The 27,669-nt window shown below is 41.8% G+C and overlaps 1 protein-coding gene across 2 annotated transcripts in view; it reads left to right on the top strand.

The window, feature by feature from the left end:
• The first annotated feature begins 6,953 nt into the window (after positions 1-6,953).
• Positions 6,954-27,669, top strand: part of LOC144686633 (mitogen-activated protein kinase kinase kinase 20-like) — a 131,123-nt gene continuing 110,407 nt past the window's right edge. The window contains exons 1-3 of one of the 2 annotated variants that reach the window (XM_078552087.1): positions 6,954-7,105; positions 8,081-8,261; positions 11,087-11,174. In XM_078552087.1, coding sequence (XP_078408213.1) covers positions 8,103-8,261; positions 11,087-11,174 — 247 coding nt within the window. In that variant the 5' untranslated portion in view covers positions 6,954-7,105; positions 8,081-8,102. The remainder of the gene's footprint in view (positions 7,106-8,080; positions 8,262-11,086; positions 11,175-27,669) is intronic. The other variant, XM_078552086.1, reaches the window with a different exon arrangement.

Raw genomic sequence — 27,669 nt, 5'->3', positions numbered from 1 at the left:
AAGAGAGTCGGGGGGCAGAGGTGAGTATGGTGGCCATTACCAAGGAGAAGGTGCTAGGAAAACTGAAAGGTCTGAAGGTGGATAAATCACCTGGATCAGATGGACTACACCCCAGAGTTCTGAAGGAGATAGCTGAAAAGATAGTGGAGGCGTTAGTGGTGATCTTTCAAGAATCACTCGAGTCAGGGAGGGTCCCAGAGGACTGGAAAATCGCTAATGTAACCCCCCCTGTTTAAGAAGGGAGTGAGGCAAAAGAGTAGGAAATTACAGGCCGATTAGCCTGACCTCGGTCGTTGGTAAGATTTTAGAGTCCATTATTAAGGATGAGATTTCAGAATACTTGGAAGCGCATGGTAAAATAGGGCAAAGTCAGCATGGTTTCATCAAGGGGAGGTCATGCCTGACAAATCTGTTAGAATTCTTTGAGGAGGTAACGAGTAGGTTAGACAAAGGATGTTATCTACTTGGACTTCCAGAAGGCCTTTGACAAGGTGCCACACAGGAGGCTGCTCAGTAAGATAAGAGCCCATGGTGTTAGAGGCAAGGTACTAGCATGGATAGAAGATTGGCTGTCTGGCAAGAGGCAGAGAGTGGGGAAAAGGGGGTCCTTCTCAGGATGGCGGCCGGTGACTTGTGGAGTTCCGCAGGGGTCAGTGTTGGGACCACAGCTTTTCACTTTATACATTAATGATCTAGATGAAGGAACTGAGGGGATTCTGGCTAAGTTTGCAGATGATACAATGATAGGTGGAGGGACAGGTAGTATTGAGGAGGCGGGGAGGCTGCAGAAGGATTTGGACAGATTAGGAGAATGGGCAAAGAAGTGGCAGATGAAATACAACATGGGGAATTGTGAGGTCATGCACTTTGGTAGGAAGAATAGAGGCATAGACTATTTTCTAAATGGAGAGAGAATTCAGAAATCTGGAGTGCAAAGGGACTTGGGAGTCCTAGTCCAGGATTCTCTTAAGGTTAACTTGCAGGTTGAGTCGGTAGTTAGGAAGGCAAATGCAATGTTGGCATTTATTTCGAGAGGACTAGAATATAACAGCAGGGATGTGCTGCTGAGGCTTTATAAGGTTCTGGTCAGACCACATTTAGAATATTGAGAGCAATTTTTGGCCCCGTATCTCAGGAAGGATGTTCTGGCCCTGGAGAGGGTCCAGAGGAGGTTGACGAGAATGATCCCAGGAATGAAAGGCGTAACATATGAGGAACGTTTGAGGACTCTGGGTCTATACTCAATGGAGTTTAGAAGGATGAGGGGGGATCTGATTGAAACTTACAGAATACTGAAAGGCCTGGATAGAGTGGACGTGGGGAAGATGTTTCCATTAGTAGGAGAGATAGGACCAGAGGGCACAGCCTCAGAGTAAAGGGAAGACCTTTTAGAACAGAGATGAGGAGAAACTTCTTTAGCCAGAGAGTGATGAATCTATGGAATTCATTGCCACAGAGGGCTGTGGAGGCCAGGTCATTGAGTGTATTTAAGACCGAGATAGATAGGTTCTTGATTGGTAAGGGGATCAAAGGTTACGGGGAGAAGGCGGGAGAATGGGGTTGAGAAACTTATCAGCCATGATTGAATGGCGGAGCAGACTCGATGGGCCGAATGGCCTAATTTCTGCTCCTATGTCTTATGGTCTTATCTACTGGTTACCCTTTATCTATCCTGCTAGTTACCTCCTCAAAAAATTCCAATAAATTTGGCAGGCAAGATTTCCCCTTCATGGAACCATGCAGACTCTGCTTGATTATATTATGTATTTCTAAATGCTCTGATATAATAGACGCTAACATTTTCCCAATGACAGATGTTAAGCTAACTGACCTATAGGTACCTGTTTTTTTGTCTCCCTCCCTTTTTGAATCAGGGCATTGCATTGGCAGTTTTTCCAATCTTCTGGGACTTTTCCAGAATCTAAGGATTCTTGGAAGATTAATGCCAGTGCATCCACTTTTTGCTTTTTCCTTTAATATCCTAGGAAGCAACCCATCAGATCCAGGGGACTTATCAGCTTTTAGCCCCATTAGTTTCCCTCGTACTTTTTTCTCTAGTGATAGTTTTGTATTTATTTCCAGCCCCACTTTTGCCCCTTGATTATTTAGTATTTTTGGAATGTTATTAGTGTCTTCTACCATGAAGGCTGATGCAAGGTATTTATTGAATTCCCCTGCCATTTCCTGGTTCCCCATTACTATTTCCCCAGCCTCTTTCTCTAAGGGGCCTATGTTCACTTTGGCCTCTCTCTTCAATTTTATATATTTAAAGAAGCTCTTACTGTCTGTTTTTATATTACTTGCCAGTTTACCCTCAAAGTTTATTTTCTCCCCCTTTATTATTTTTTTGATCATCTTTTGTTGGTTTTTAAAACTTTCCCAATCCTCTGTATTACCACTAATCTTAGTCATATCGTATGTTTTTTCTTTCAATTTGATACTATCCTTAACTTCCTTGGTTAACCATGGTTGATTTATCTCTTTCCTAGAATCCTTCTTCCTCACTGGGATATATCTTTGTTGTGAGTCATGAACTATTTTCTTAAACATCTGCCATTGTTCATCAATTGTCTTCTCTGCTAAACTCCTTTCCCAGTCCACTCCAGCCAACCCTGCCCTCATTCTTTTGTAATTAGCCCTATTTAAGTTTAGCACAGTTGTTTCCAACCCAAGTTTCTCACTCTCAAACTGAATGCTAAGTTCTACCATGTTATTGTCACTGTTTCCTATGGGATCTTTTACTCCAAAATCATTTATTAAACCTGCCTCAATACACATTACCAGATCCAAAATAGCCTGATCCCTGGTTGGATCCATTACATATTGTTCTAGGAAACTGTCCAGAATGTACTCCATGAATTCTTGCTTGTGGCTACCTCTGCCAATTTGATTTTCCCAATTTACATGGAGATTAAAGTCACCCATGATTAATGTGCTGCCTTTTTTACATGCCCTCATTATCCCTTGATTTATTCTCTGTCCTACTGTAAAGCTACTACTGGGGGATCTGTAGACTACTCCCACCAGTGTCTTCTTCCCCTTGTTATTTCTTACCTCCGCCCATATAGATTGTACATCTAAGATCATTTCTTGCTATCGTACTTATTCCATCCCCTACTAACAAAGCTACCCCACCACCCTTTCCTTCCTGTCTGTCCTTTCGAAAAGTCACGTACTCCTGAATATTTAGTTCCCAGCTTTGATCTCCTTGTAACTACATCTCCATAATGGCTATAAGATCATACCCTTTAACCTCTATTTGTGCCGTTAATTCATTTATTTTGTTCTAGGTGCATTTAAGTAAAGAGCCATTAATTTTGCCTTTTTACCATTTTTTCCCCCGTTGACCCTATTTGCTGTTTTTTTTTATGTTTGTGCACTCTGTCCCTTCCTGTCATACTCTGGGTATCAATATCTAAATAGCTGCCCTGCAATGCTGCCATATCCTTTTGCTTTGTTAGCCTACGTATCCCCTCTCCAGAACCCTGCTCCCCTCTATTTCGTCTAAAGCCCTCTCTACAGCCATAGTTGTTCGATTCACCAGGACACTGGCCCCAGCATAATTTTCATTGATTTACCTCAATTTTAATCATCTAGATATGAAATGTTCTAATTACAATTTTGAGCAATTTGAGGCAGAGGAAATGTTCAAAATTAGAAAAATGAAGTTTTGATACATTTTCTCCTCACAGTCTGTAAATAATTGTTTTTCTTTTAGAAAAATAAAGGAACGATAAGCCTGGACTGGAGGACATGGGCCACAATTTTACGTCCCACGGGCGGGCACGCACCCGACCTGAGTGGGCATAAAATCATGCGAGATGACGTCGGGCGAGCATCCTGATGTTATCATGCACTTGCGCGATATTTCACTTGGTGGGCACACGCAAAAGTCTGAAGAGCGCCCGCTGACAATTAAGCGGGTAATTAAGCTCACGAAAGGCCCAATTGTAAGCGATTTTCCATGGCCCGTCCAGCCTTATGGTTGGCGGATGGGCCAGTCTGCCAGGTGGGCTTTACATTTTTGATGAAACCTCATCCAAGGGCCGGATGAAATCTCCGTTAGGATTTAAAATAAAAATAAATATCTGGGGGCTTTTTTTTAATGAGGTCTGCTTTCAGGTGCTAGCTTGTGCTGCATGGACCTTTTTTGCAGCATTTTTGTGCTTTCTTTTATTCTGTGGAGGTCTTGCAGCTCCCTAAGGCTTTCAGGAGCTCAGTGGAAGCGCTCACCAGCACCCGTGGTGACGTCAGCGCCCGCCCTCTTCCCGTCCCCTGCCCACCCCCGCCGGCAATGTTGAGCCTTTCTCCGGGCACATTTCATGCCGGCTGGCCATTAATTGGCCAACTCCTGGTGCACCCTGAAGGTAAAATTCAGACCATGGAATAATTTAAAACGGTATTTGAACCTCTCATTCTTGTCAATTTTATTTGCTGAAGTGATTCAAATTTCGGAAGTAACTTAAATAATTTACCCGAAAATTTTAAAGCAGGGATGAGGATGGTTTACAAATGAATCTCCAAAATTTACCACTGGCAGTGGCTGAGGCAAAATCAATACAATTGATTAAAAGGAAACCCATTAAGTCATAGAATCAGCTGAGAGTAAGGATTGCATTTTACTCAAACCAAAGCAAAGCCCAGACAAATGTGTGAAAGTACAATCATATGTTGCAGCATATTGACTATTGTCAATTTCAACTGCTAGTTTTTTTTCTTCAACTGGAGTTATATACTCTAATCGCATTTACTTATTCTTTTACTGTATCCTTTGATATTCTTTTCAAATCCTTACTTAATTCCCTTTTAAATAATGTAAATAATTTTCCTTTTTCAAATCCTTAATTCCCTTTTAAATAATGTAAATAATTTTCCTTCTCTATGCAATTATTTTCCTAACTCCTTTGTCCTTGTGCTAAATCATAGATTCAGCGAATGATACACCACAGAAGAACATTCAACCCATTGTGCCTGTACTGGCTCCTTGAAACAACTATCCAATTAGTCCGACAGCACTGTTATTTCCCCATATCCTTGTAAATTTCCCACATTCAAGTATTTACCCAATTTACTTTTACAAGTTGTAATGGATTCTGCTTCCACTGCCTTTTCAGGCAGTGCACTCCAGATCAACATGTCTCGCTGCATCTTTTTCCCTCATGTCACATCTGGTTCCTTTGCAAATTATCTTTGTGTCCTCTGGTTCTCACACCTTTCTCACTGGGAGCAGTTTCTCTTTATTTCTCTCTCAAAACCCCTTCATGATTTTGAACATCTCTATCATCTCTCCCCTTAACCTTCACTGATCCAAGGAGAATAATCTCAGTTTCTCTAGTCTTTCCGCATAACTAAAGTCTTTCATCCCTGTTTAACATCCTAGTAAATCTTGTCCGCATCCTCTGTTAAGGCCTTGACATCCATCCTGTAGTGTGGTGCCCAGAATTGACCACAATACTCCATCTAGGACCTAACCAGTGTTTTTATAAAGGTTCAGGATAATTTACTTGTTTTTGAATTTTGTGCTTCTTTTTATAAAGTCAAGAATTGAATAAGCCTTTTAACAGGTTCCTAAATTTGTCCTGCCACCTTCAAAGATTTATGTACATATGTCCCCAGGTCTCTCAATTCCTATACCCTCTCTAAAATGGTGTCATTTAGTTTATATTGCCTTCCCTCATCTTTCTACCAAAATGAATCACTTCACACTTCTATGCCTTAAATTTCATCTGCCACGTGTCTGCCTAATTCTCCAGCGTGTTTATGTCCTCCTGAAGGCTGTTACTATCCTCTTCACTGTTTACTGCACTTCCGAGTTGCATATTATCTGCAAACTTTGAAATTATTCCCGGTATACTCAAGTTGAAGTCACTACATATAGCAAAAAGAGTACTGGTCCTGACTCCAGTCCCTGGGGGACACCACTGCACAGTCTGAAAAACAAACCCTGACCACTACCTTCTGCTTTCTGTATATCCACACAGCTATTGTCCCTTCTTAATGCCATGGGCTTCCATTTTAACAAGGCTATTATTTAGTAAGTCCATATACGTAACATCAACCCTCTTGAATACTTCACCAAATAAATCAAAAAAGTTAGTAGAATAATCCTGAGTAAGCCCTTGTTACTGATTTGGAAATAAGTTTTCACTATTTATCCTCACAAATACCAACTATTTGATTCCCCTTTGTCTGTTCTGTTACAATGAAGGAAAAGGCTCCAGTTTCATGCCTCTCTTCCTAAATATCATCCCAGCAAATTTTCACTTTATCCATTACATGAGTCAAATGTCTTTTCTTTAATGAGTTGCTCGGAATGCCACACAATAGAGATTGTTGTTGCATTAAACTGAGAAATAGAAAAATTCAAAGCCAAGAAATAACTTCTATTGTCTGATCTTTCTTCAACTGACTCTATTCATTGCATACATCTCCTGGAAAATATTTGTTTATTTCAGTAAATTGCTTGTTTTGTACTAATTGACAGAGCTCTTTCTTGTGGTTACAGATAATGAAAAGGGTATTTTACCAGTGTAGAAATTATTGCCTTAGGCAAGGTAAACCCAATTACTTCAAAGTGTGCCTTGGACATAAATTGAAATTAGTGAAAGGTAATTTAGAAAGATATCAGGAAACCTTGTACTCAAATTTTAATAAATGAATAATCTATAGAAGAAAGCGTTAGAAGCAAATACATTACATGGTGGGAGAATTGGAAAGTGAACTTTATTTAATAGATACATGGCCTTTTCTCATTCTTTGCACGGTGGATGGAAATATTACAAACCTTGGGGAAATAGTACCCTCTCCCAGCGTATCTGGTGGCCGTCAAAAGCTCCTTGACCATATAATAGTTCACAATCAAATGTGCCAACCTCAGAAAATGAATAGCCAAAGAACAGCTTCACGCACCCGCGAAGTTGAGCCGGGTGGGAGTGACTGGTGCTGCCGCTTGCCTGCAGGAGGTGCTGTCTCTCTCACTGCTGCCGGTGGAAGGGGCGGGTTCTCGGTGTGGGGAGGCTCCTGGGCAGCTTGTTTGCTGCAATTCTCGCTCCCAGCTCCGCTTCTACCTCATACCCAGTCGGAGGCCGGAGTAAGTGCAGCAGAGGTAAGAAATGTTCCCGAACCGAAAGTCGATGTTTCGTCAGTTCCCTTCCCTCCCAATTATAATCGTTTTTTTAAAAAGCAGAATATTAAAAAAAAAAGGAAGATTAGTGTCTGCAAATATGTCTGAAGTTGCTGCTGGTTGTTCTTTTCACAGCCTTATGTAATCGTATGATTTGTGTCATATGGAGAGCCCATGTGCCCTGTGAGCTTTGCTGGGTTGGGGTTTTTCACATTCACTGGGATCCCCAACATTGCACAGGACTCTCACGTGATGGGTTACGGCAAAAGCGCCTCCCACTTCCCAGAAATGTTTTTTTTACATTTCAGGGAATAGCCTTAAGTTTCACTAAAGTGGGCCATTCATTTTAGGAAGTCTATGCTGTCATGTGTTTTTTTTTAAAGATATTACTGTCTCCATCTTAAGGGCAGAGGGTTGTGGCAGTCCTGTGCCCACTCTGTGTCCCCAGTTACTCGGCTGGGGGGAGGGGTCTGCGGATATTCTGTGTGAAGTGATCACAGAGCCGAGAGTTTGCGTGCCTCACATTCCAGAGTCATGATCCAGTCTCCAAGCTGACGGTCTTTACCCATCAGGATTGGTGTCTGGGGCGGTACAACAGACGCGGGGTCGATTGGAAAAGCAAGAACTTGTATTTACATAGCGCCTTCCACGGCTTCGGGACGTCCCAAAGCGCTTTGCAGTCAATGAGGTACTTTTGAAGTCGTCAATGTTGCAGTATAGGAAGGCTACAACTTTATAAAGGAAAGTATGGGATATTAACAGCCATCTATGGTTGTCATCCTGATCATACTTTAAAAACTTTTTTTTTGTTTCCCCCCCCCCCCCCCAAACAGATGCACAAGTTACTGTTTCCTTGCGGCTGGCGTTTTCATTTTCAGATGTGGAACTGATCAGTGAGAGGCATGTTGATTTCAATGGCATTTTATTTAACTGATCGCGTATTCTAATGTTTTTCAGATTTTGAAATTGTCAGTATGCAATGTTGTCCTTCAGTCCATCGTTTTTGCAAATCAAGTTTGATGATTTGCAATTCCATGAAAACTGTGGTGGAGGGAGTTTCGGCAGTGTCTACCGAGCAACATGGTTGTCTCAGGACAAAGAGGTGGCTGTCAAGAAATTGTTAAAAATAGAAAAAGAGGTAAGGTTTAGACATGTCATTTGTATTTCATAGCTCCCCTTCCCATTATCCTATTTTCACATTTTATTAAACAAAGGAAAATACATGAATAAGCACAGATTAATTTCTTGAACACCATAACCCTTTCATTGCAGTAATTCTGTTGTGGTTTGTGGCTGTTCTAATACCCAACCTCCCTTCAGCTTGAAGGGTGCATCAAACAGGACTAATATTACTACTAAAGGCATACACTGTTGATTTTCCCAACCACACACTTTCACAGTCCTGTAAACAAACTAAGCACAGTTGAGGTTAATTCTGATTAGCAAAGATGTAAACTTGTTTGATTTGTAGCTTCAGTGGTTCTGAAGATTAGTTAAAATCAGGACGTTTACCTCGCTTCTAGGCTATTCCAATAATTAACACATATTGAAATTGCTACAACTGATTGTGTTTATTTGACGTATTTAACTTGACCACTTTTTCTACTGCAAGAAAGCTTGATACTTTTATGATGTTAGTGTCCAGTTTCTTGGTCTCCTTTTGAGCATTGCTGGGCTTGACTCAAGTCACTGTAATTCCTGGGGGAGTAAGAGAAGTGAGTGTGTTTTCCGTGCTGGCTTGATATAGTTGGATTGGCATTCATGACTACTTTGGTTTTCTCATGATGAGTTTCCATAAGGAATGCTGTGGAGAGAGATATGTTGAACAACAGATTGAAACTTTTTATGTGGGGATCTAAGCAGCTGTCTATCTATGTTGACAAATACCTGACAATCATCATATGACAGCATAAATAGATGGACCAAGCTCATAAGTTATGAAAGAATACATTTACCAGGCCTCCTGATCCTTAGAGCCTCCTTCAATGTTATCAGTGTATTAAGTGTTGCTGCTAGAATCAGTTAGATGGATTTGATGAAGCCATTTTGATTATACAGATGGAGAGCACTACTGACACTTGACTGTGATAAAAGATGCTTATATTCTCACAATCTGCAGAGAAATTCATTTCTAAATTAAATTTGTTTTTAATATGCTTCAAGATAGTGGGTGGCAAAGGGCAACATGAATAATCTAATACTGTACTTAATGGGATAGAGGAAGTAAATACTTTTAGCATGCTGGACCAGGAGGCTACAGGGTCAGGGTTATCAAAACTTAAATCGGAAGTATTTCTTTACATAAAGGTAATCTGCTGAGTAGCTTCTAGGAAGAGTGGTTCAGACTCTTAAGAAATAGCTGGATGCTGAAATGGGAATGTAGTGTACAGTTTGTATCCTGAGGTGAAAGGCCTTTATCATCCTTGTATTAATTAAAAAAGTGAAAGGTTAATGTAGCTGCTAATCTAGAGAGAGAGATGAGTGTTCTAGTTTATACCCTGGGGATAACTGCATTTGAATCAGCCCTAACACAAGACTCGGAACTTGTGGCTTAGTACAATTAGTATTGACATTATTCCTTTGGAGCAATGTAGATGCTGAATACCATGAAGGAGCTCCATTGCTCGTGTACTAAGGATATTGTGATGTATATGATTTTGATGTGATAATTGCTTGAAAAAATACAATGATCGAGCAGAGTGTTGTCATTAATCACAATATCCATCCCTAAAGCCAGCAGGGAATAGGCAGCCCAGATGAGATAATGGTGTTTTAGAGGGTCCTCCCCGGCATGAAATGCTCTGCACTGATGAGCAGGGCAGCCCAGGAGATGGCTCACTGAAGGACGAGCCTGGCTCCCAGCTCTGCTAAAGAGATGCTGAGGACTCAGCAATCAGAAGAAAGTTACTTTCTCTTGCACCAGCTATTGTTCAAGAACGGTCTGTCTCAGAGCTATTGCACCATGTCTGACAGCTTCCAGTTTGTGTAATGCTTGGGCATGGTGCATCAACTCTGCAATCTAGCATGGAGAGTGTGCTCAGCTCTATGGATGCTGCAATCAAGTGCACATAACAGAAGTCCATTGCATGAGCTCTTTCGGCCTTGATGGATAGTGGAACTGGTGCCATTTGGTCCTGGACTCCTCCACCTTCTATAGGCTTGGGGAATGTGTTGTTAGAAACTTCAATTACACTATAGATCACCTGTACTCTGCTCTCCTGCAAATCATTGGGATTGCTGAGTCACAACTCCTTGGGAGGGCATAATAGTGCCTTTTTTCTATGACAACAAACCTCCTACCTGCTGCCCCCCAAACTTTGCCCTGTTGCCAGGAAGCTAACATGGCCTGATTGTATCAGCAGCAGTTTTAGTTTTTTGTTTTGCAGGAGATTTCCAGCGCTTGCAGTTTTTGTTTCTATTACTGTTGAATTGAGACATTTTGTATGAGATTAGGACAGAATTCAGTAATGTCCTTTCCTTGATCTAAACAAAAATAGTCCTTGCTCTTTTCCTTTGCTCTTATAAATGAAGGATGGGAATCAGAGGGAAACTAGTTCTTGGTGAATCCCACAGATAATCTTGCCACATGTTCCTGCAGACTTGCTGTCAAGTTTCTTATGGTCCAACAAAATCTGGTGACCAAATATCCAAAAATTTAGAATGACTCATGTTTTCTTCAAATTAAATATTCAGAACAAACAATTTATTCTTGAAATAAGTGATAGTTTATAGAGCAAACTGCAATTTTACTCAGCTTAAATGATGGTCACTTTATCGTGGGGCTTTTGAAGCAGTTATAATGCATTTAACTCTAATATTTTAGGATTTTAAAATATGGAGCTTTTGGAGATCCAAATGTACTGCAGTGAAATTATAATATCCTCTTACTCTATTTCAGCTATTTGTGTTAAAATATCACGTTATTTTTTGTTTGAATAATGTATATTCTGATTTCGAATTTAGGCTGAAATTTTGAGTGTTCTCAGCCACAGAAACATCATTCAGTTCTACGGAGCTGTCCTGGAGTCACCCAACTATGGCATAGTAACTGGTAGGTATTTATATAATATTCCACACAATTGAACTTAAAATGATCAGTGGTTTAGTGCAATGGCATTCTTAAGTCGTCTTGCATGTCATAAACCAGAAATTCACATTTGTATTTGTTTGCTTGACAACTTCTTTTCCAATTTGGAAAAAAGCAAAATAATAGATTTTATTTTTGTATGCATTTGTGATTACAAACATGGTCTAAATATATACTAGATGAAATTCCTTTTGTACAAATTGAACGCACATCTTGCTTTCGATAAATGATGCAGTCAGCAATATTAGCCCTAACCATCTCCATTTTTGTCAATGCATGTATTTAACAGGTCTACCTAGTCATGGTCCACTTTACCTCACAATCTCATTAGAATTTGTTTCTAAAATTAAGTAATCATATGAAGTAGGAGTAGACCATCCAGCCTCTTGAGCATGCTCCACCATTCAATGAGATCATAGTTGATCTGATTGTGATTTTAACTCCACTTTCCTGCCTACATAATATGTACCATTTTTCTACATGTTCACGTTTTCTCCATGTATGTATGCATTTATGCCAATGAATGTTAGATTTGTTTAACTGCAGGAGGCAATTTCTCACCGTTAACATTGCATGAACTATAAGTGTAACATCTGGCTTTACAAAGTATTCACATGATCCCTTTGGCCCCCTGAATACTTTATAAACTTACATTTAAATAACCTCTAAGTATTTCAAGTGCAGGTGCTTACGTTTGCACTCTGAAAACATAAAACAAAATTAAAGCTTAACAGGGGTAGATGCTGGGATGGTATTCTCCCTTGTGGGGGAATATACAACCGGGGTGGGGGAGCATTTAAGATGGAGATGAGAAGGAATTTTTCTCTCAGGGTCATTAGTCCTTGGAATCCTCTTCACCAGAGAGCAGTGGAGGCTGGGTCATTGACTATATTCAAGGTTGAGATAGATGGATTTTTGATCTACAAGGAAATTAGGGCCCGGTCGGAAAGTGGAGTTAAGGCCACAACCATGATCTTATTGAATAGTGGAGCAGATTCAATGTGCTGAATGGCCTACTCCTGCCTCTTTATCTAATGAACTTACATGTGGTTTCTTCCTCACAACCCAGAACAGTTTACAGTAAGGCAGTATGCTTAGGACATTCTAACATTTTATGCATTCAAGTAAAAGCATTATTGTATACAGTTGCATTATACATATTTACAAATAGGCTTATGAGAGAAGGTGGAGGTGTTACACTATCTTAAAAGTAGTTTTTGTTTAAAATACTGGCTATTATGAAGTAAAAACTTACTTTTGTTATTTTATGGTATATTTTTCATTATATGCATCAGGAATTCTAAGTGGGATTTTTTGGATGATTAATTAGAAGAATCCTGGGATTCATTTTAGAATTCCCAAGTGATCGGTTTGCTGATAATTGATGAAATTGTGCACTATGGTTAGAGACACTGGTGGATATAAAAAGGATTTGCAATTCTTCATAGTGTATCTTGTTTACACATGCAGTAAAAATGAATTAGATAAAAAGGTTTAATGTTCTTTTCTGCTGTGATTCCAGTGTATTTGGGAGCAAAGTGAGGGTTAATTTTTCAGCTGTGCAACAGTGGCTTTGAATTTCCCTTCAAACACACATGTCCAAAAGAAGAATAACGCAGTAATTAGAATGTTAATGTGGTGTTATCTCTACAGATATGAATTTTGTTTTATGCACATCAGAAAGGAATAGGTCATTCAACCTCTTGAGTCTGTTCCACCATTTAGTTGACTCATAGTTGACCTGAACCTTGACTTTGCTTCATATCCCTTGAAACCGAATAAAAATCTTAACGTTTCTGGTCTTGGAATTTCCAAGTGATGCAGCCTTTTATGGGAGAGTGTTTCAGTTTTCCGCTACCTTTGGTGTGATTTTTTTTCTGATTTCACTCCTAAATAGCCTAGCTCTAATTTGAAGATTATGATCCCATGTTCTGGATTGACCCAGTCCAACAAATAATTTTTCTCTATCCTATCAAATGCTACTATCATTTTGAAGACTTCAGTGAGTTCACCCAACAACCTTGTAAACATGAGGGAAAACAATCCAAGTTTATTTACCTTCATGATTCGTTCATGGGATGTGGGCATCACTGACTAGGCCAGCATTCATTGCCCATCCCTAATTGCCTTTGAGAAGGTGATTGAGAGCTGCCTTCTTGAACTGCTGCAGCCCATGTGGTGCCGGTACACCCACAGTGCATTAAGGAGGACATTCCAGGATGCTGACCCAGTGACAGTGAAGGAATGGCGATATCGTCCCAAGTCAGGATGGTGTGTGGCCGAGGGGGGTGGAGGGAGCTTGCAGGTGGCGGTGTTCCCATGCATCTGCTGCCCTTGCACTCCTAGGCAGTAGACGTCACGTGTTTGGAAGGTGCTGCGATGCATATTGTATGTAATACACACTGCTGCTGCTGTGAACTAGTGGTGGAGGGATTGAATGTTTTAAGTGGTGAATGGGGTGCCAAATAAGCGGGCTGCTTTGTCCTGAATGGTGTCAAGCTTCTTGAATGTTGTTGGATCTGCACTCGTCCAGGCAAGTATTCCACCACATCCCTGGCAGGTGCTTTGTAATGGTGGACAGGCTTTGGGGAGTCTGGAGGTGAATTGTTTGCCACAGAATTCCCAGCCTCTGACCTGTTCTTGTAGCCACATTATTTATATGGCTGGTCCAGTTCAGTCTCTGGTTAATGGTAACCCTCATGATGGTGGTGGTGGGTGATTCAGCAATAATGCTGTTGAATTTCAAAGGGGTGGGGATTAGGTTCTCTCTTGTTGGAAATGGTTGTTGCTTGGCATTTGTGTGAAATGAATGTTACTTGTCATTGATCAGCCTAAGCCTAAGTCTTGCTACACGTGGGCATGGTGGGCATGGGCTGCTTCAGTATCTGAGGAGTTTGGAATTGTCGAATCCATACAATGGTTACAGCACAGAATGAGATATCAGCCCATTGTGTCCACGTCATTCTCTACAAGAGCAAATCAGTTCGTCTCACTCCCCAGCCCTTCCCTGTGGCCCTGCAAATTTTTTTTCTTCAAGTGCTTATCCAATTCTGTTTTGAAAGCCATGGAACAAGATGCTATAATTTATCAGCAAACATCCCAATTTCTGCCCTTATGATGGAGGGAAGGTCATTAAGGAAACAACTAAAGGTGCCTTGGCTTAGAGCACTATCCTGAGGAAATCCTGCAATGACATTGTTTGGCTGAGATGATTGACCTCCAGGAGCCACAACCATCTTCCTTTGTGCTATACATGATTCCAGCCAGTGGCGAGCTTTTCCCAAGTATTTTAGTTTTACGAGGGCTCCTTGATGTCACGCTCAGTCAAATGCTTTCTTGATGTGAAGGACAGTAACTTTCACTTCACCTTTGGAATTCAGCTCTTTTGTTCATATTTGGACCAAGGCTGCATTAAGGTCTGGGGCTGAGTGGCCCTGGCTGAAACCAAAGTGCACGTCATTGAGGCAGTGTTGCTTGATCGCTGTTGATGACACTGTCCAGAATTTTGCTGATAACTGGGGCAGTAATTGATCAGATTGGATTTGTCCTGATTTTTGTGGATATGACATATCTGGGCAATTTTCCACTTTGTTGAGAAGTTGCCAGTGTTGTAGCTGTACTGGACTAGCTTGTTTAGGGGTGTGGCTAGTTCTGGAGCACAGCTGCGATGTTGTTAATGTTTGATTGAATTCAAATTCCACCATTTGCCGATGTTGTTGATACCCATAATCTTTACTATATTAATTACACTCTGGTTCTTTATATCATGCGGAGTGCATTGCATCTGTGATGCTGGAGCCCTTGGGAGGAGGCCATGATGGGTCATCAACTTGGCACTTCTGGCTGAAGGTGACTGCAAACACTTCAGCCTTGTCTTTTGCTCTTACATGCTGGGCTCTGGCATCATAGAGGTTGGAGTTGTTCGTGTAGCCTCTTCCTCCTATTAGTTGTTTAATTATCCACCACCATGACTGGTTGTAGCAGGGCTGCAGACCTTTGACCTGATCTGTTGGTTGTGGAATCACTTAGTTCTTTCTATGGCGTATTGCTTCTGGTATTTAGCATGCTTGTAGTGCAGTGTTGTAGCTTCACCAGATTGGGCACTTCATTTTTAGTTATGTCTGCTGCTGCACCTGCTCCCCTACATGAACCATTGTTGGTTCCCTGACCTGATGGTAGACTTGCGGAATATGTCAGGTCTTGAGATTACAGATTGTGGTGGAACACAATGACTTTTGGATGCCTAGTTTTGAGTGGCTAGATCTGTTCTGAATCCATTCCATTGAGCAAGGTGGTAGTGCCACACAACACAAAGGCATCCTCATTGTGAAGATGGGACTTCATCTCCACAAGGATTGTGGGTGGTCACTCCTACCAGTACTGTCATGGATAGATACACTTGCAACAGGTGGATTGGTGAGGATGAGGTCAATTACAATTTTCCCTTTTGGTTCCCTCACCACCTGCCACATGCTTAGTCTGGAAATTATGTCCTTCAGGCCTCGGCCAACTCCGTCAGTGTTCCTTTTCATTGTAATTTAACGCTTTAAGCTGCAGCTGCATTCTGCTGAATTTATTTTTCCTGAGCTTCAGTGTCCAGAATTGAACACAGTATTCCAAATGGGACCTGAACAGTTGGAGCATCACTTCCTCACTTTGAATTTCAAACTCTCTGAAATATACTTTTTGTATCTGTGCACTAACATTTAGTGATTTGTATACATGAACACTAAACCTATTCGCTCCTCCACAGCTTCCAGTCTTTCACCATTAAGAAAAAACTCATGCCTTCCTGAGACCTCATATTTCCTCACATTGAAATCCATTTGCCTTAGATTTGCTTATTCACAATGTCGCTTCCATCTACACAACTTCTGTCTCCTAACTTGGTATCATTTACAAACTTACATAACTTTTCATTTAAAAGAACTCCCTAAAAACAATGAGCAGAAGGTCTGTGTCACAGTATTTCAACACATGTTTCCTACATCAACAGAGATATGATAATGGTGAAAATGAGAAGGCAGGAAGAAAGTAAATAGCTAAGAGAGTTTGCATTTATACAGGATGTTCCAAAAAGCTTCAGAGCCAGCGAATTACTTTGAAAATATAATTATTGTTCCTTATTTAGGTAAATGTAAAAGATGGAATAGAAAAAAATACTTTATGTGGAGTAATTAAATCATTACAGATACCTTGTAACTCGCTGAGAATTTCTGTACTATGATTCGTTTTGAGTTTTGACTGCATTTATCATAACTTCTATTAAGAAATATTAGCTACTGCTAGAATTCTGTGTCTCTAAGTGTGGCAGAAGTGGCACTTGAGGGAATTGTGGCTGGAGTGAGACAGTATGAACAAAACCCCGCTTAGCTGAAATGTGGCTGTTGGTTACGCTGTCTCGGTGTTTCGTTCTCTTTTTCTGGCTACCACTGGTACTTAATTTGTTATTCCAACTGCAACTCGAACTTGATCCTCCTATGATAGCAATCACTCAATTGTTGCCAATGCATACCAGATCCATGTTACACACATTTTACCTGCATGCAGTCTCTCTGTAAATATTTTATCAGATAAAGACTACCTCAAAATTTGATGAGTCAAGCTTAAACAGCAGAACCAAGAATAGGATCTCCTGCCCAAACAGCTGATCAATGAATATATACAGGAAGTTGTACTCCTCTGATGTCCCATACAGATGATCAGTGTTTATGAATGATAATGACATTGAGGCCTGTGAGGTGTGTTATTTGTATCAATTGAGGTGAAGAATATACAGGTGGAGGACATTGATTGGATAGTTACTTGAGCACATACAAAGAGACACTTACTGACATGGGGTGGTGTGGAGTTGGGAGATATATACCTATAATGTTTCACACTCAATAAATCTATTCCAAGTAAATACTAGCTCTGGTTACTTCCTTCAGATGACTATCAGGGATACTACTGGGTGCACTGACGGCATCTAAATTCCTGCTGTGCAATCCAAGCATGTGAATCTTTGTTTTGGGAGCTTGAATGATAGAGTAACCCTCTGAGCAACTCATTTATGTTTTCTTCTTGCTGAGCTCTATGGAGTGGTCCGGATATAATAGTATAGTGACCTGCCAGTTGAGAATTTTTAACAGAGGGTAATACTGGCAGCAGCAGAGTTACCAACAATCTTCATTAGAGAGAGTTCTACTTCATATGGTGACTTGTCATTAGAACACTGCTTCAAGTGCTGATCAGAATGCGTATCCAGGATGAGCTGGTTGTAGCTCATAAAGTTCCTTCCTCAAAAGAATGTCTGTAACCATATTTGAAATAAATCATTCTGTCTAGTGGGAAATATACTCTGTTAGCTTAAGTTGGTCTTATTTCCTGCACGATCAAAATTAAATTACTGAGAAATGTTATGTTGCTAGGAATCTGCCTGAAAATTCAATACTGATAAAGGCTGATGAATGTTTTGCAAATAACAACTGTAAGCCATGTATAAGCTGTTTTAGTTGTGCACACATGGTACTTCAGGTTTGATTGGCTGCCAAAATTGAATTCAAACAATGAATGGTTACAGTGACATGCAAATCAAATGTTTTTTTCTACTCATTGTTGAAAGACACAATCATTTTTTTGTTTAACTTCACAATATATAAAAGCCATGTTTCTTCTTCCATCAAACAAGTAAATGCTTATAATAGCACTGTTTGCATGATGTGCTATCTTGTGTGAGAGAGAGAGAGCAAGGACATGCAGTAACTTGGCTGTATTACACTTGGCTAAGTATTTTAATTTGATAGTTGATCTGTCAGGTTGCAAACAGATGTTAAGTCTTCCTCTAGCTGTATATATCTCACACTTGTGTCCCAACTCTCTCATTCTTTCACAATAATTAAAACAGTTTGTACTTGCCTTAGTTGTTTGCAATACTGTATATACATCAGCCTTTATCAGTATTGAATTTTCAGGCAGACCTAGCAACATAGCATTTCTCAGTAATTTAACTTGCATATTGACATTTATAATCCCTCTCTCAATTTATTGCTGTCATCATATATCTGAATTCTTGTCAGTCTTCCTGCCACCTTTGTTGTCAAGTTTCTGTTACACGCTCACTGCTGCTTTACTAATTAACTCCCTTGTAATATTTTACCTTTTATAATGCCCAGGGCATGCAGAAACAGGGCACCCAATGTTTTGTTGGAAACTGGAACTAGAAATAGAGAATAGACTAAATATGAAAGGAGGATTTTGTGCAGTAGTTGCTGTTTCACTCAAGTAAGAGATAAATTGAGAGTTGAAGCTTGGGGGTAGAGGGAGAGCTGGGAAGCAGAGCTCAAAAGATACAGGAGGGAGGGTCAGATGGGCATGGGATAATCAGCATATCGGGTAGTGCACTTGCTAAACCAGCGTAGAATTCTCCACATAATGTTTTTAAAATTGTTACATCCACATATGTACTTCTATCTGATGTAATGCAGAGAACAGTCCTACAAATGTGGTCTGACAGCTATAGATATTACTGTGGCCAACGTTCATATTGATACACCAGAAGAGCAAAGATTGTCTTTCGAGGAGATGTATAAACAATTGGTGACAATTCACAGATTAAGTTCACAGAGTATCTGTCTTATTTTGTATAGTGCCAGTACCACAGATACTAAGATAAAAGCAAAATATTGCAGATGCTAAAAATCTAGAACAAAAACAAAAATACCTGGAAAAACTCAGCAGGTCTGACTCTGCAGAGAGGAACACAGTTAACGTTTCGAGTCCGAATGACTCCTCATCAGAACTAACGGAAAATTGAAAAGAGGTGAAATATAAGCTGGTTTAAGGGGGGGCTGGGACAGGTAGAGCTGGATAGAGGGCCAGTAATAGATGGAGATTGCCAAAAGATGTCATAGACAAAAGGACAAAGAGGTGTTGACGGTGGTGATATTAGCTAAGAAATATGCTAATGGAGACATTAAGGGTGGAAAGCAGGACGAGCGAAGGACAGATAGCCCTAGTGGTGGTGGGGTGGGGGAGAAATCGAAATAGGCTAAAAGGTAGAGATAAAACAATGGGTGGAAATACATTTTAAAATAATGGAAATAGGTGAGAAAAGAAAAATCTATATAAATTATTGGGAAAACGGGGATCGGAAAGGGGGTGGGGAAGGAGGAGAGAGTTCATGGTCTAAAGTTGTTGAACTCAACATTCAGTCCAGAAGGCTGTAAAGTGCCTAGTCGGAAGATGAGGTGCTGTTCCTCCAGTTTGCGTTGAGCTTCACTGGAACATTGCAGCAGGCCAAGGACGGACATGTGGGCATGAGAGCAGGGTGGTGTGTTGAAATGGCAAGCGACAGGGAGGTCTGGGTCATGCTTGCGCACAGACCGAAGGTGTTCCGCAAAGCAGTCACCCAGTCTGCGTTTGGTCTCCCCAATGTAGAAGAAACCACATTGGGAGCAGCGAATGCAGTAGACTAAATTGAGGGAAGTGCAAGTGAAATGCTGCTTCACTTGAAAGGAGTGTTTGGGCCCTTGGACGGTGAGGACAGGGGAAGTAAAGGGGCAGGTGTTGCACCTTCTGCGGTTGCATGGGAAGGTGCTGTGGGAGGGGGTTGAGGTGTAGGGGGTAATGGAGGAGTGGACCAGGGTGTCCCGGACGGAACGATTCCTGCGAAATGCCGCCAGGGGTGGTGGGGAAGATGTGTTTGGTGGTGGCATCATGCTGGAGTTGGCGGAAATGGCGGAGGATGATCCTTTGAATGCGGAGGCTGGTGGGGTGATAAGTGAGGACAAGGGGGACCCTATCATGCTTCTGGGAGGGAGAGGAAGGTGTGAGGGTGGATGCGCGGGAGATGGGTCCTGTTAACCACCGTGGGTGGAAAACTTCGGTTAAGGAAGAAGGAAGACATGTCAGAGGAACTGTTTTTGAAAGTGGCATGATCAGAACAGATGTGACGGAGGTGAAGGAACTGAGAGAATGGGATGGAGTCCTTACAGGAAGCGGGGTGTGAGGAGCTGTAGTCAAGGTAGCTGTGGGAGTCGGTAGGTTTGTAATGAATATTGGTGGACAGTCTATCACCAGAAATTGAGACAGAGAGGTCAAGGAAGGGAAGAGAAGTGTCAGAGATAGACCATGTGAAAATGATGGAGGGGTGGAGATTGGAAGCAAAATTAATAAATTTTTCCAGGTCCTGACGAGAGCATGAAGCAGCATCGAAGTAATCATCGATGTACCGGAGAAAGAGTTGTGGGAGGGGGCCGGAGTAGGACTGGAACAAGGAATGTTTCACATACCCCATAAAGAGACAGGCATAGCTGGGGCCCATGCGGGTACCCATAGCCACACCTTTTATTTGGAGGAAGTGAGAGGAGTTTAAGGAGAAATTGTTCAGTGAGAGAACAAGTTCAGCCAGATGGAGGAGAGTAGTGGTGGATGGGGATTGTTCAGGCCTCTGTTCGAGGAAGAAGCGGAGAGCCATCAGACCATCCCAGTGGGGGATAGAGGTGTAGAGGAATTGGACGTCCATGGTGAAGAGGAGGTGTTTGGGGCCAGGGAACTGGAAATTGTTGATATGATGTAGGGCGCGAGAGGAATAGCGATGTAGGTGGGAAGAGACTGGACCAGGGGAGAGAGAATGGAGTCAAGATAGCAAGAAATGGGTTCCGTGGGGCAGGAACAGGCTAACACGATCGGTCTGCCGCGACAGTCCTGTTTGTGGATTTTGGGTAGGAGGTAGAAGCGGGCCGTCCGAGGTTTGGAGACTGAGGTTGGAAGCTGTGGAGGGAAGATCTCCAGAGGAGATGAGGTCAGTGACAGTCCTGGAAACAATGGCTTGATGTTCAGTGGTGGGGTCATGGTCCAGGGGGAGGTAGGAGGAAGTGTCTGTGAGTTGATGCTCGGCCTCTGCGAGGTAGAACATTCCTTGTTCCAGTCCTACTCAGGCCCCCTCCCCCAACACTTTCTCCGGTACATCGATGACTGCTTTGGTGCTGCTTTATGCTGTCAGACCTGCTGAGTTTTTCCAGGTATTTTTGTTTTTGCCACAGATGCTACATTGTCGCTTCTGTAGACTCCTCTGCAAATTTCAAATAGCAAGGACTTTGCATCAGTCGGTGGGGGAAAAGCTGCTTATAACAACTGTATATACTGATTGCCCACCCTAGTTTCTGCCCGTTAGCCATCATTTTCTTATAATCAAACTATTAACTTCCAATCTTTCTGATCACCATAGAAATTCTTTCATTTCACAGTGTGGAGCGCACTAGACTATGCACTCATGACAACTGAACTGATTGAAATGTCATTCTTAAAAACTTATCACATACGTATATCTAAAATCAGTCCATTCCTGCTGTTTCCTTTTGATATTAAATGGCCTCAAGGTATCATTAAAAACAATTGGCCTCTAATTCGAACTGTAAACAATAAAAAGGGCACCAGGAGATCAGAGAGGAGGCTGGATATAAAGAAGCGAGAAAGGAGAGAGGTGTCAGCTGTGGCTCAGTTCATAGCACCCTCGCCTTTGAATCAGAGGGCTGTGGGTTCATGTCCCACTCCCGGAAAACCAAGAACTGTGATTGTACTCAAAGAGTTGCAATCTGTGACTGTTGATAACTCGAAAGAGTATAAAGAAGCGAGAGGAGTGCAAAGATTCAAAGAACGCCAGGAGATGGGAGGCTGGATATAAGGGAGCAGGAACAGAGATTCAGTGCGTGTCAAGAGATAAGAGGCCGAATAGAAGGGAATGGGAGCCAAATCAAGCACAGGAAAAGGGAGATGTCAGAATTACATCACAATCAATAGAGAGTGCAGAGAAATAGAAAGCAGCCAGGGTAAGTATACTGGTGAGCTTCTAATTTAATCCAAATTAATCAACTATACAATAAGACTTGATCAATTAATTAGTATAAAAACTAAACAATAAAGCTCATTTGATAATTTATCATATAATTAAAATCTGTGCTTAGTTAAGCAGATGTAGGGAATAAAGTTAAAATTAAAATACAAGAGATTGTAAAACTAAAGTCTGAATTTTTCAGTAAATTATAATCCAATGGTTTTAGATAATGAGTTAAATAAAAACACTTCAATTAGCCTCCCTATATAATAGTGATCTCAGCACAGCAGAAGCATCTTATTGGTGAGCTGCTGGTGATTGCTTATTTATTTAAGCAGCGAATTTAATAGCTTAATCATTAGAGGCATGCCAGGGCAGCCCGGACCTGTGAAGTATGCATCCTGTTCCATGTTGGAACTTGAGGATGCTTCTCATGTTGCAGATAACCATATGTGCAGGAAGCATGGTTAGTTGCAGCAGCTTGAACTCTGGGTTTCTGAACTTGAGCAGCAGCTGGCATTACTGGAATATTCACAAGGTTGTGAATTTTGTGGAGTGCATGTTTATAGATGTGGTCACCCCACACCTTAAGGATATACAGGCAAAGAGAAAGTGGCTGAATGCCCCACAATCAAGAAGCACAAGGCAGATAGTACAGGAGACCCCGGTTGCATCTTATTCTCCAACTGGTATTCAGTTTTAAGTACTGATGAGAATGATGGTTCCTAGTGAGTGCATTCAGAGCCAAGTCCACGGCACCACGGGGGCCAGGAGGAAGATTGGAAAAGCAATAGGGGATTCAATAATTGGGGGAACAGACAGGTGTTTCTGCAGCTACCGATGTGACTCCAGGATGGTGTGTTGCCTCACTAGCTCCAGGGCCTGAGCGGCTGCAGGACACTTGAGGTGGGAGTGTGAGCAGCCAGAATGGTGGTCCATATCAATATCAACAAAATAAGTAGAAAGGGAGATGTGGTCTTGCAGGCAGAGCTTAGGGAGCTAGGAACAAAACTAACAAAGGTAGTAATCTGCAGATTGCTCCCTGCACCACACAAGGAAATATAGAAATAGGAAGATAGAGCAGATGGATGTATGGCTGGGGAGATGGTGCAGGAGGGGGAGGGTTTTAGATTCCTGGGACATTGTGGCCGGTTCTGGAGAGATAGGACCTGTACAGGTCAGATGGGTTGCACCTGCGCTGAGCCGGGAACAATTTCCTTTTGGATAATTTGCTAGTGCTTTTGGGAAGGTTTCAAACTAACTTGGCATGAGTGTGGGAACCAGGACACACATTAGAGGAGAAAACCAGGGAGCACAGAGAATTGGGACAGACGGATAGCACTAGAGTAGGAAAGAGTAAGTTTATTAGGTGGGATCAGAGTAAGAGGACTAAATTAGGTTTACAGTGATGTATGTGAATGCGCAGAGTGGTAAATAAGGGTAGTGAGCTGCAGGCGCAGATAGCCATGTGAAAATGTGATGTTGTGATAACAGAGACCCGGCTCAAAGGAGGGCAGAACTGGGTACGAAAGACTCCAGTATTTATCATATTAAAGGTACGACATTAATGTAAGTTGTTGTTGAGAGCATGCGAGATAACTGGCTTAGGTACTCTGCTTGCTATTAATTATGCCACTGACTTTGGAGCCAGAGTGGTGTGGCAGGCTATCAATTTCTGGTGGGCAATCAAATTTTTCAGCACTAGGCTCAAACTCCCCAGCACTGCTCCTTTGCTTGGCGTTATCGGCCAATTTGCTCTGCAAAGACAAAAGAGAATGAACAATGAAAGATTACAGTCAGGGTTCTAGTTTATCAGTGTGTTAAAAGCGTTGTTGCAAAGGTGGCGTGCTACAGGTGTAGGTATGAAGGTGCCACTTTGGTGTAGCATGTTTGGGAGTTATGCTAGTTAATTGCTATGAGATTAGGGAGCTATATAGGCACATGTATTGTACGATTGTGTGATGGCAGTGATGTTGGGCAAGCTTGCAGTGACAGATATGATGGTCCTGCTTCAAGAGTTTGAAGTGTGTGGTATCCTGTGGGAAAAGAAGAAAAGGGAGCATGATTGAGTGTATTACCTTTCCAGCCCTGGCCAGATCACTTTTTTGTTCCCTGGCACTAATCAGCTGGAGTTACATAGGTGACGCTCCATGCCTCTCTCACTTCCCTGCATCTTCCTCCGTTGACTTCCTGAAACCCAGCTGCTGGTTCTCCTTCGCCTTTATTTCCCCCAGGAGGGATGTAGGTCCATCCCCATTAGATAGCCTGAAGATTCCTGAAGGCTCATAGCTCTCTGAAAATGAAAATGTTGTTAAAACCTTGGAAACAGTCTAAATAAAGGCATTTTTAAAATGAATTCAGGAGAGAGAATTCTGCCACCCGCCTCCCACTCCCAAACCTCATTTTGAACAATTTCAGATCTCCAGCATCTGCAGTATTTTCTTTTTGTAAGCTCTGCAAAAAATGCCCATTGGCAGGGCTGCCATGCAAACTGGCACTAACGATATGTATTTATATAATACTTTTTAAGCAAAAATAATTCCACAAATCACATATTAGTGCAGATGACCAAAAGCTTGGTCAAAGAGGTAGATTTTAAGGAGCCTCTTTAAGAGTAAAGCGAGGCAGAGAGGTTTAGGGACGGAATTCCAGGGCTTAGTGCCCAAGCAGCTAAAGGCACGGACACCAGTGGTGGAGTAATTAAAATCAGGGGTGCTCAAGATGCCAGAATTAGAGGAGTGTGGATATCTGAAAGAGTTGAGGGCATGAGGAGATTACAGCAATAGTGGGGGTAGGCAATGGAGGGACTTGAAAGTAAGAAAGTGAATTTTACAGCCGAGGTGTTGCTTAATTGGAGGCTAGCATGGGTCAGCGGGCATGGAGGTGATAGTGAGAGTTAGAATGGGCAGCAGAGTTTTGGATCAAGTGTCAGTGTAACATTTAGGGGACAGTGATCATTGTATCACAAGGTTTAGGCTGACTATGGAAAAGGACAAAGAACAATCCAGTGTAAGAATAATTTTAACTGGTGGAAAGCCAACTTCAATAGGGTAAGAACAGATCTCGGCAAAATAAATTAGAGTCAAAGGTTGGCAAGAAAAATGGTAGCTGAACAATGGGCTACCTTCAAAGAAGAGAGAGTTTGGGCACAGTCAAAAGGGAAAGGTAGGGTAAACAAAGGCAGAGCTCCCTGGATGACAAAAGAGATAGAAATTAAGATGAAGAAGAAGTCTGCTTATGACGGATGTCAGATAGAAAACACAATTGAGAACCAGGCTAAATATAGAAGGTTCAGAGGAAAGGTGAAAAAGCAAAAAAGAGAAGTAAAGAGGGAGTATGAAAAGATACTGGCAGGCAACATAATTGGGAACTCCAAAGTCTTCTATAGGCATATAAATAGTAAAAGGGTGATAAAAGGAGCAATAGGGCTGACTAGGAACCAAGAAGGCAATTTACCCATGGAGGCAGAAGGTGTAGCTGAGGTATTAAATGAAGACTTTGCATATGTCTTCAAGTTAGAAGATGTTACCCAGGCCATGGTGAAAGAGGAGGTGATTCAGACACTAGAAGGGCTCAAAATTGATGAGAAGGTATTAGATAGGCTGTCTATATTTAATAGACAGGTACGGCACTAGGACTGGATGCGATGCATCCAAGGATACTGAGGGAAGTCAGAGTGGAAATTGCAGAGGCACTGGCCATAATTTTCCAGTCTTGCTTAGACTCAGGGGTGGTGCCAGAGGACTGGAGAATTGCAGTCATTACACCCTTGTTCAAAAGAGGGTGTAAATATAAGCCTAACAACTGAAAGCCAGTCAGTTTAACTCCAGCCGTGGGGAAACTCAAGAACCAATAATTCAGTACTAAATCAAACTTCAGTTATGGAGATAGATTGGAGAAGTTGGGGCTGTTTTCCTTGGGGGGGAAAAAAGCTGAGAGGACGCTTGGTGGAGTAATTCAAGATCATGAGGTGTCTGGACAGAGTAGATAGAGAGAAACTTCCCACTCATGAAAGGATCAGGAATGAGAGGACACAGGTTTAAAGTAACTGGCAAAAGAAGCAAGAGTGATATGAGAAAAAAACCTTTTCACGCAGCGAATGATTACAATTTGGAGTGCACTCCCTGAGTGCGCGATGGAGGTGGGTTCAGTTGAGGTGTTCAAAAACGAATTGGACTGTTACATGAAAGGAAACATGTGCAGGCTTACTGGGAGAATGATACTTAGTGTCCTACAGAGAGTCAGTGCAGACATGATGGGCCAAATGACCGCCTCCTGTGCTGTAACGAATCTGAGATTCTGGATGGTCTCATGTTTACAGAGGGTAGAACGTGGGAGGCTGGCCAGGAAAACATGGAATAGTTAGTTAAGTCTGGAGGTAACAAAAAGCAGCAGGTGAGCTGAGACAGGTGATGTCACAGAGGTACAAATAGGTTGTCTTTGTGATATTGTGGATATGTGGTAAGAGCCTCATCTCTGGATCGAATACGATGTTGAGAAAGTTGTGAACTGTTTGGTTCACCCTCCGAAAAATACAGGGGAGAGGGTTAGAGTCGGCGGTTAGAGAACAGAGTTTGTGGCAGAAACTGAAGACAGTGGCTTTAGTCTTCCCAGTATTTAGTTGAGGGGGGGAGGTAGGTGGTGGTGGTGCAGGGTTAGAGATGGTGGTGAGGTAGAGCCTGGTGTCAGCGGCATACATGTGGAAAGTGATTGTTTTTTTTTGTTGATTTCATTGAGAAGCAGCAATAAGATGAGAAGTAGGAGGGAGGGCATGGATAGATCTTTGGGGGACATCAAAGGTAACAGTATGGGAATGGGAAGAAGTGCCATTGCAGCTGATTCTCTGGCTACGATTAAGGAAGGATGGAACCAGGTGGGTCCCACTCAATTAAGTGACAGCAGAGAGGGGTTGGGAGGAGAATGTTGTTGATCAACTGTGTCAAAGGCTGCAGATAGGTGGAGAAGGTCAAATAAGAACAATTTACTTTTGTGACAATTGTATAGGATGCCATTTGTGACTTTGATAAAGAGGCGTTTTAATACGGTGATAGGCATATAAACCTGATTCAAGGAATTAAAACATGGAAGTTCCAGGAAAGATGGCAGGGATCTCCGAAGGGGGCAGTACCTGAGGAGAGGGAGCTGACATGGAACCGGGAAGAGAAGTTGGCTGGCCAACAGTTTAGTGGTATTAGAGTTGAATGAGCAGGAGGCGGGTCTCGTTGATAAGATGAGCTCGGAGAGAGCATGAGTGCAGATAGAACAGATACAGGCGAAATATAGGTTTGGAGCTAGCGCAGGGGAGAACCTTAGAAGAAGTTTGGTCAAGTGGGCTGAAGGAAGGGAGGGAAGTCGTAAGGACAGCTGATTGGATGGTATAATTTTTGCATAAGTCTGAACCCAGAAATTTAGTGTCATTAGGCTGTGAAAGAAGAAGTCATTCCAGATATATTGTGAATGTACTGCAGCTCTGGGATTCAAAGTCCAATAATCTGTTTGAGATGCTAGTATTACAACTGTTAACCTACTTTGCTACTTTTATTGTCACTTTCATGAAATATGTAACTCAAAAACAGAAGCAAAATGTGTTACAACAGTACTAATTTTTTTATTAGTGTCTGTGAACTGTTATTACTTTTTTCT

This window comes from Cetorhinus maximus, chromosome 11 (assembly GCF_964194155.1).
Source record: "Cetorhinus maximus chromosome 11, sCetMax3.hap1.1, whole genome shotgun sequence".
Lineage (NCBI taxonomy): Eukaryota > Metazoa > Chordata > Chondrichthyes > Lamniformes > Cetorhinidae > Cetorhinus > Cetorhinus maximus.
This window is presented reverse-complemented; position numbering and strand designations above follow the sequence as displayed.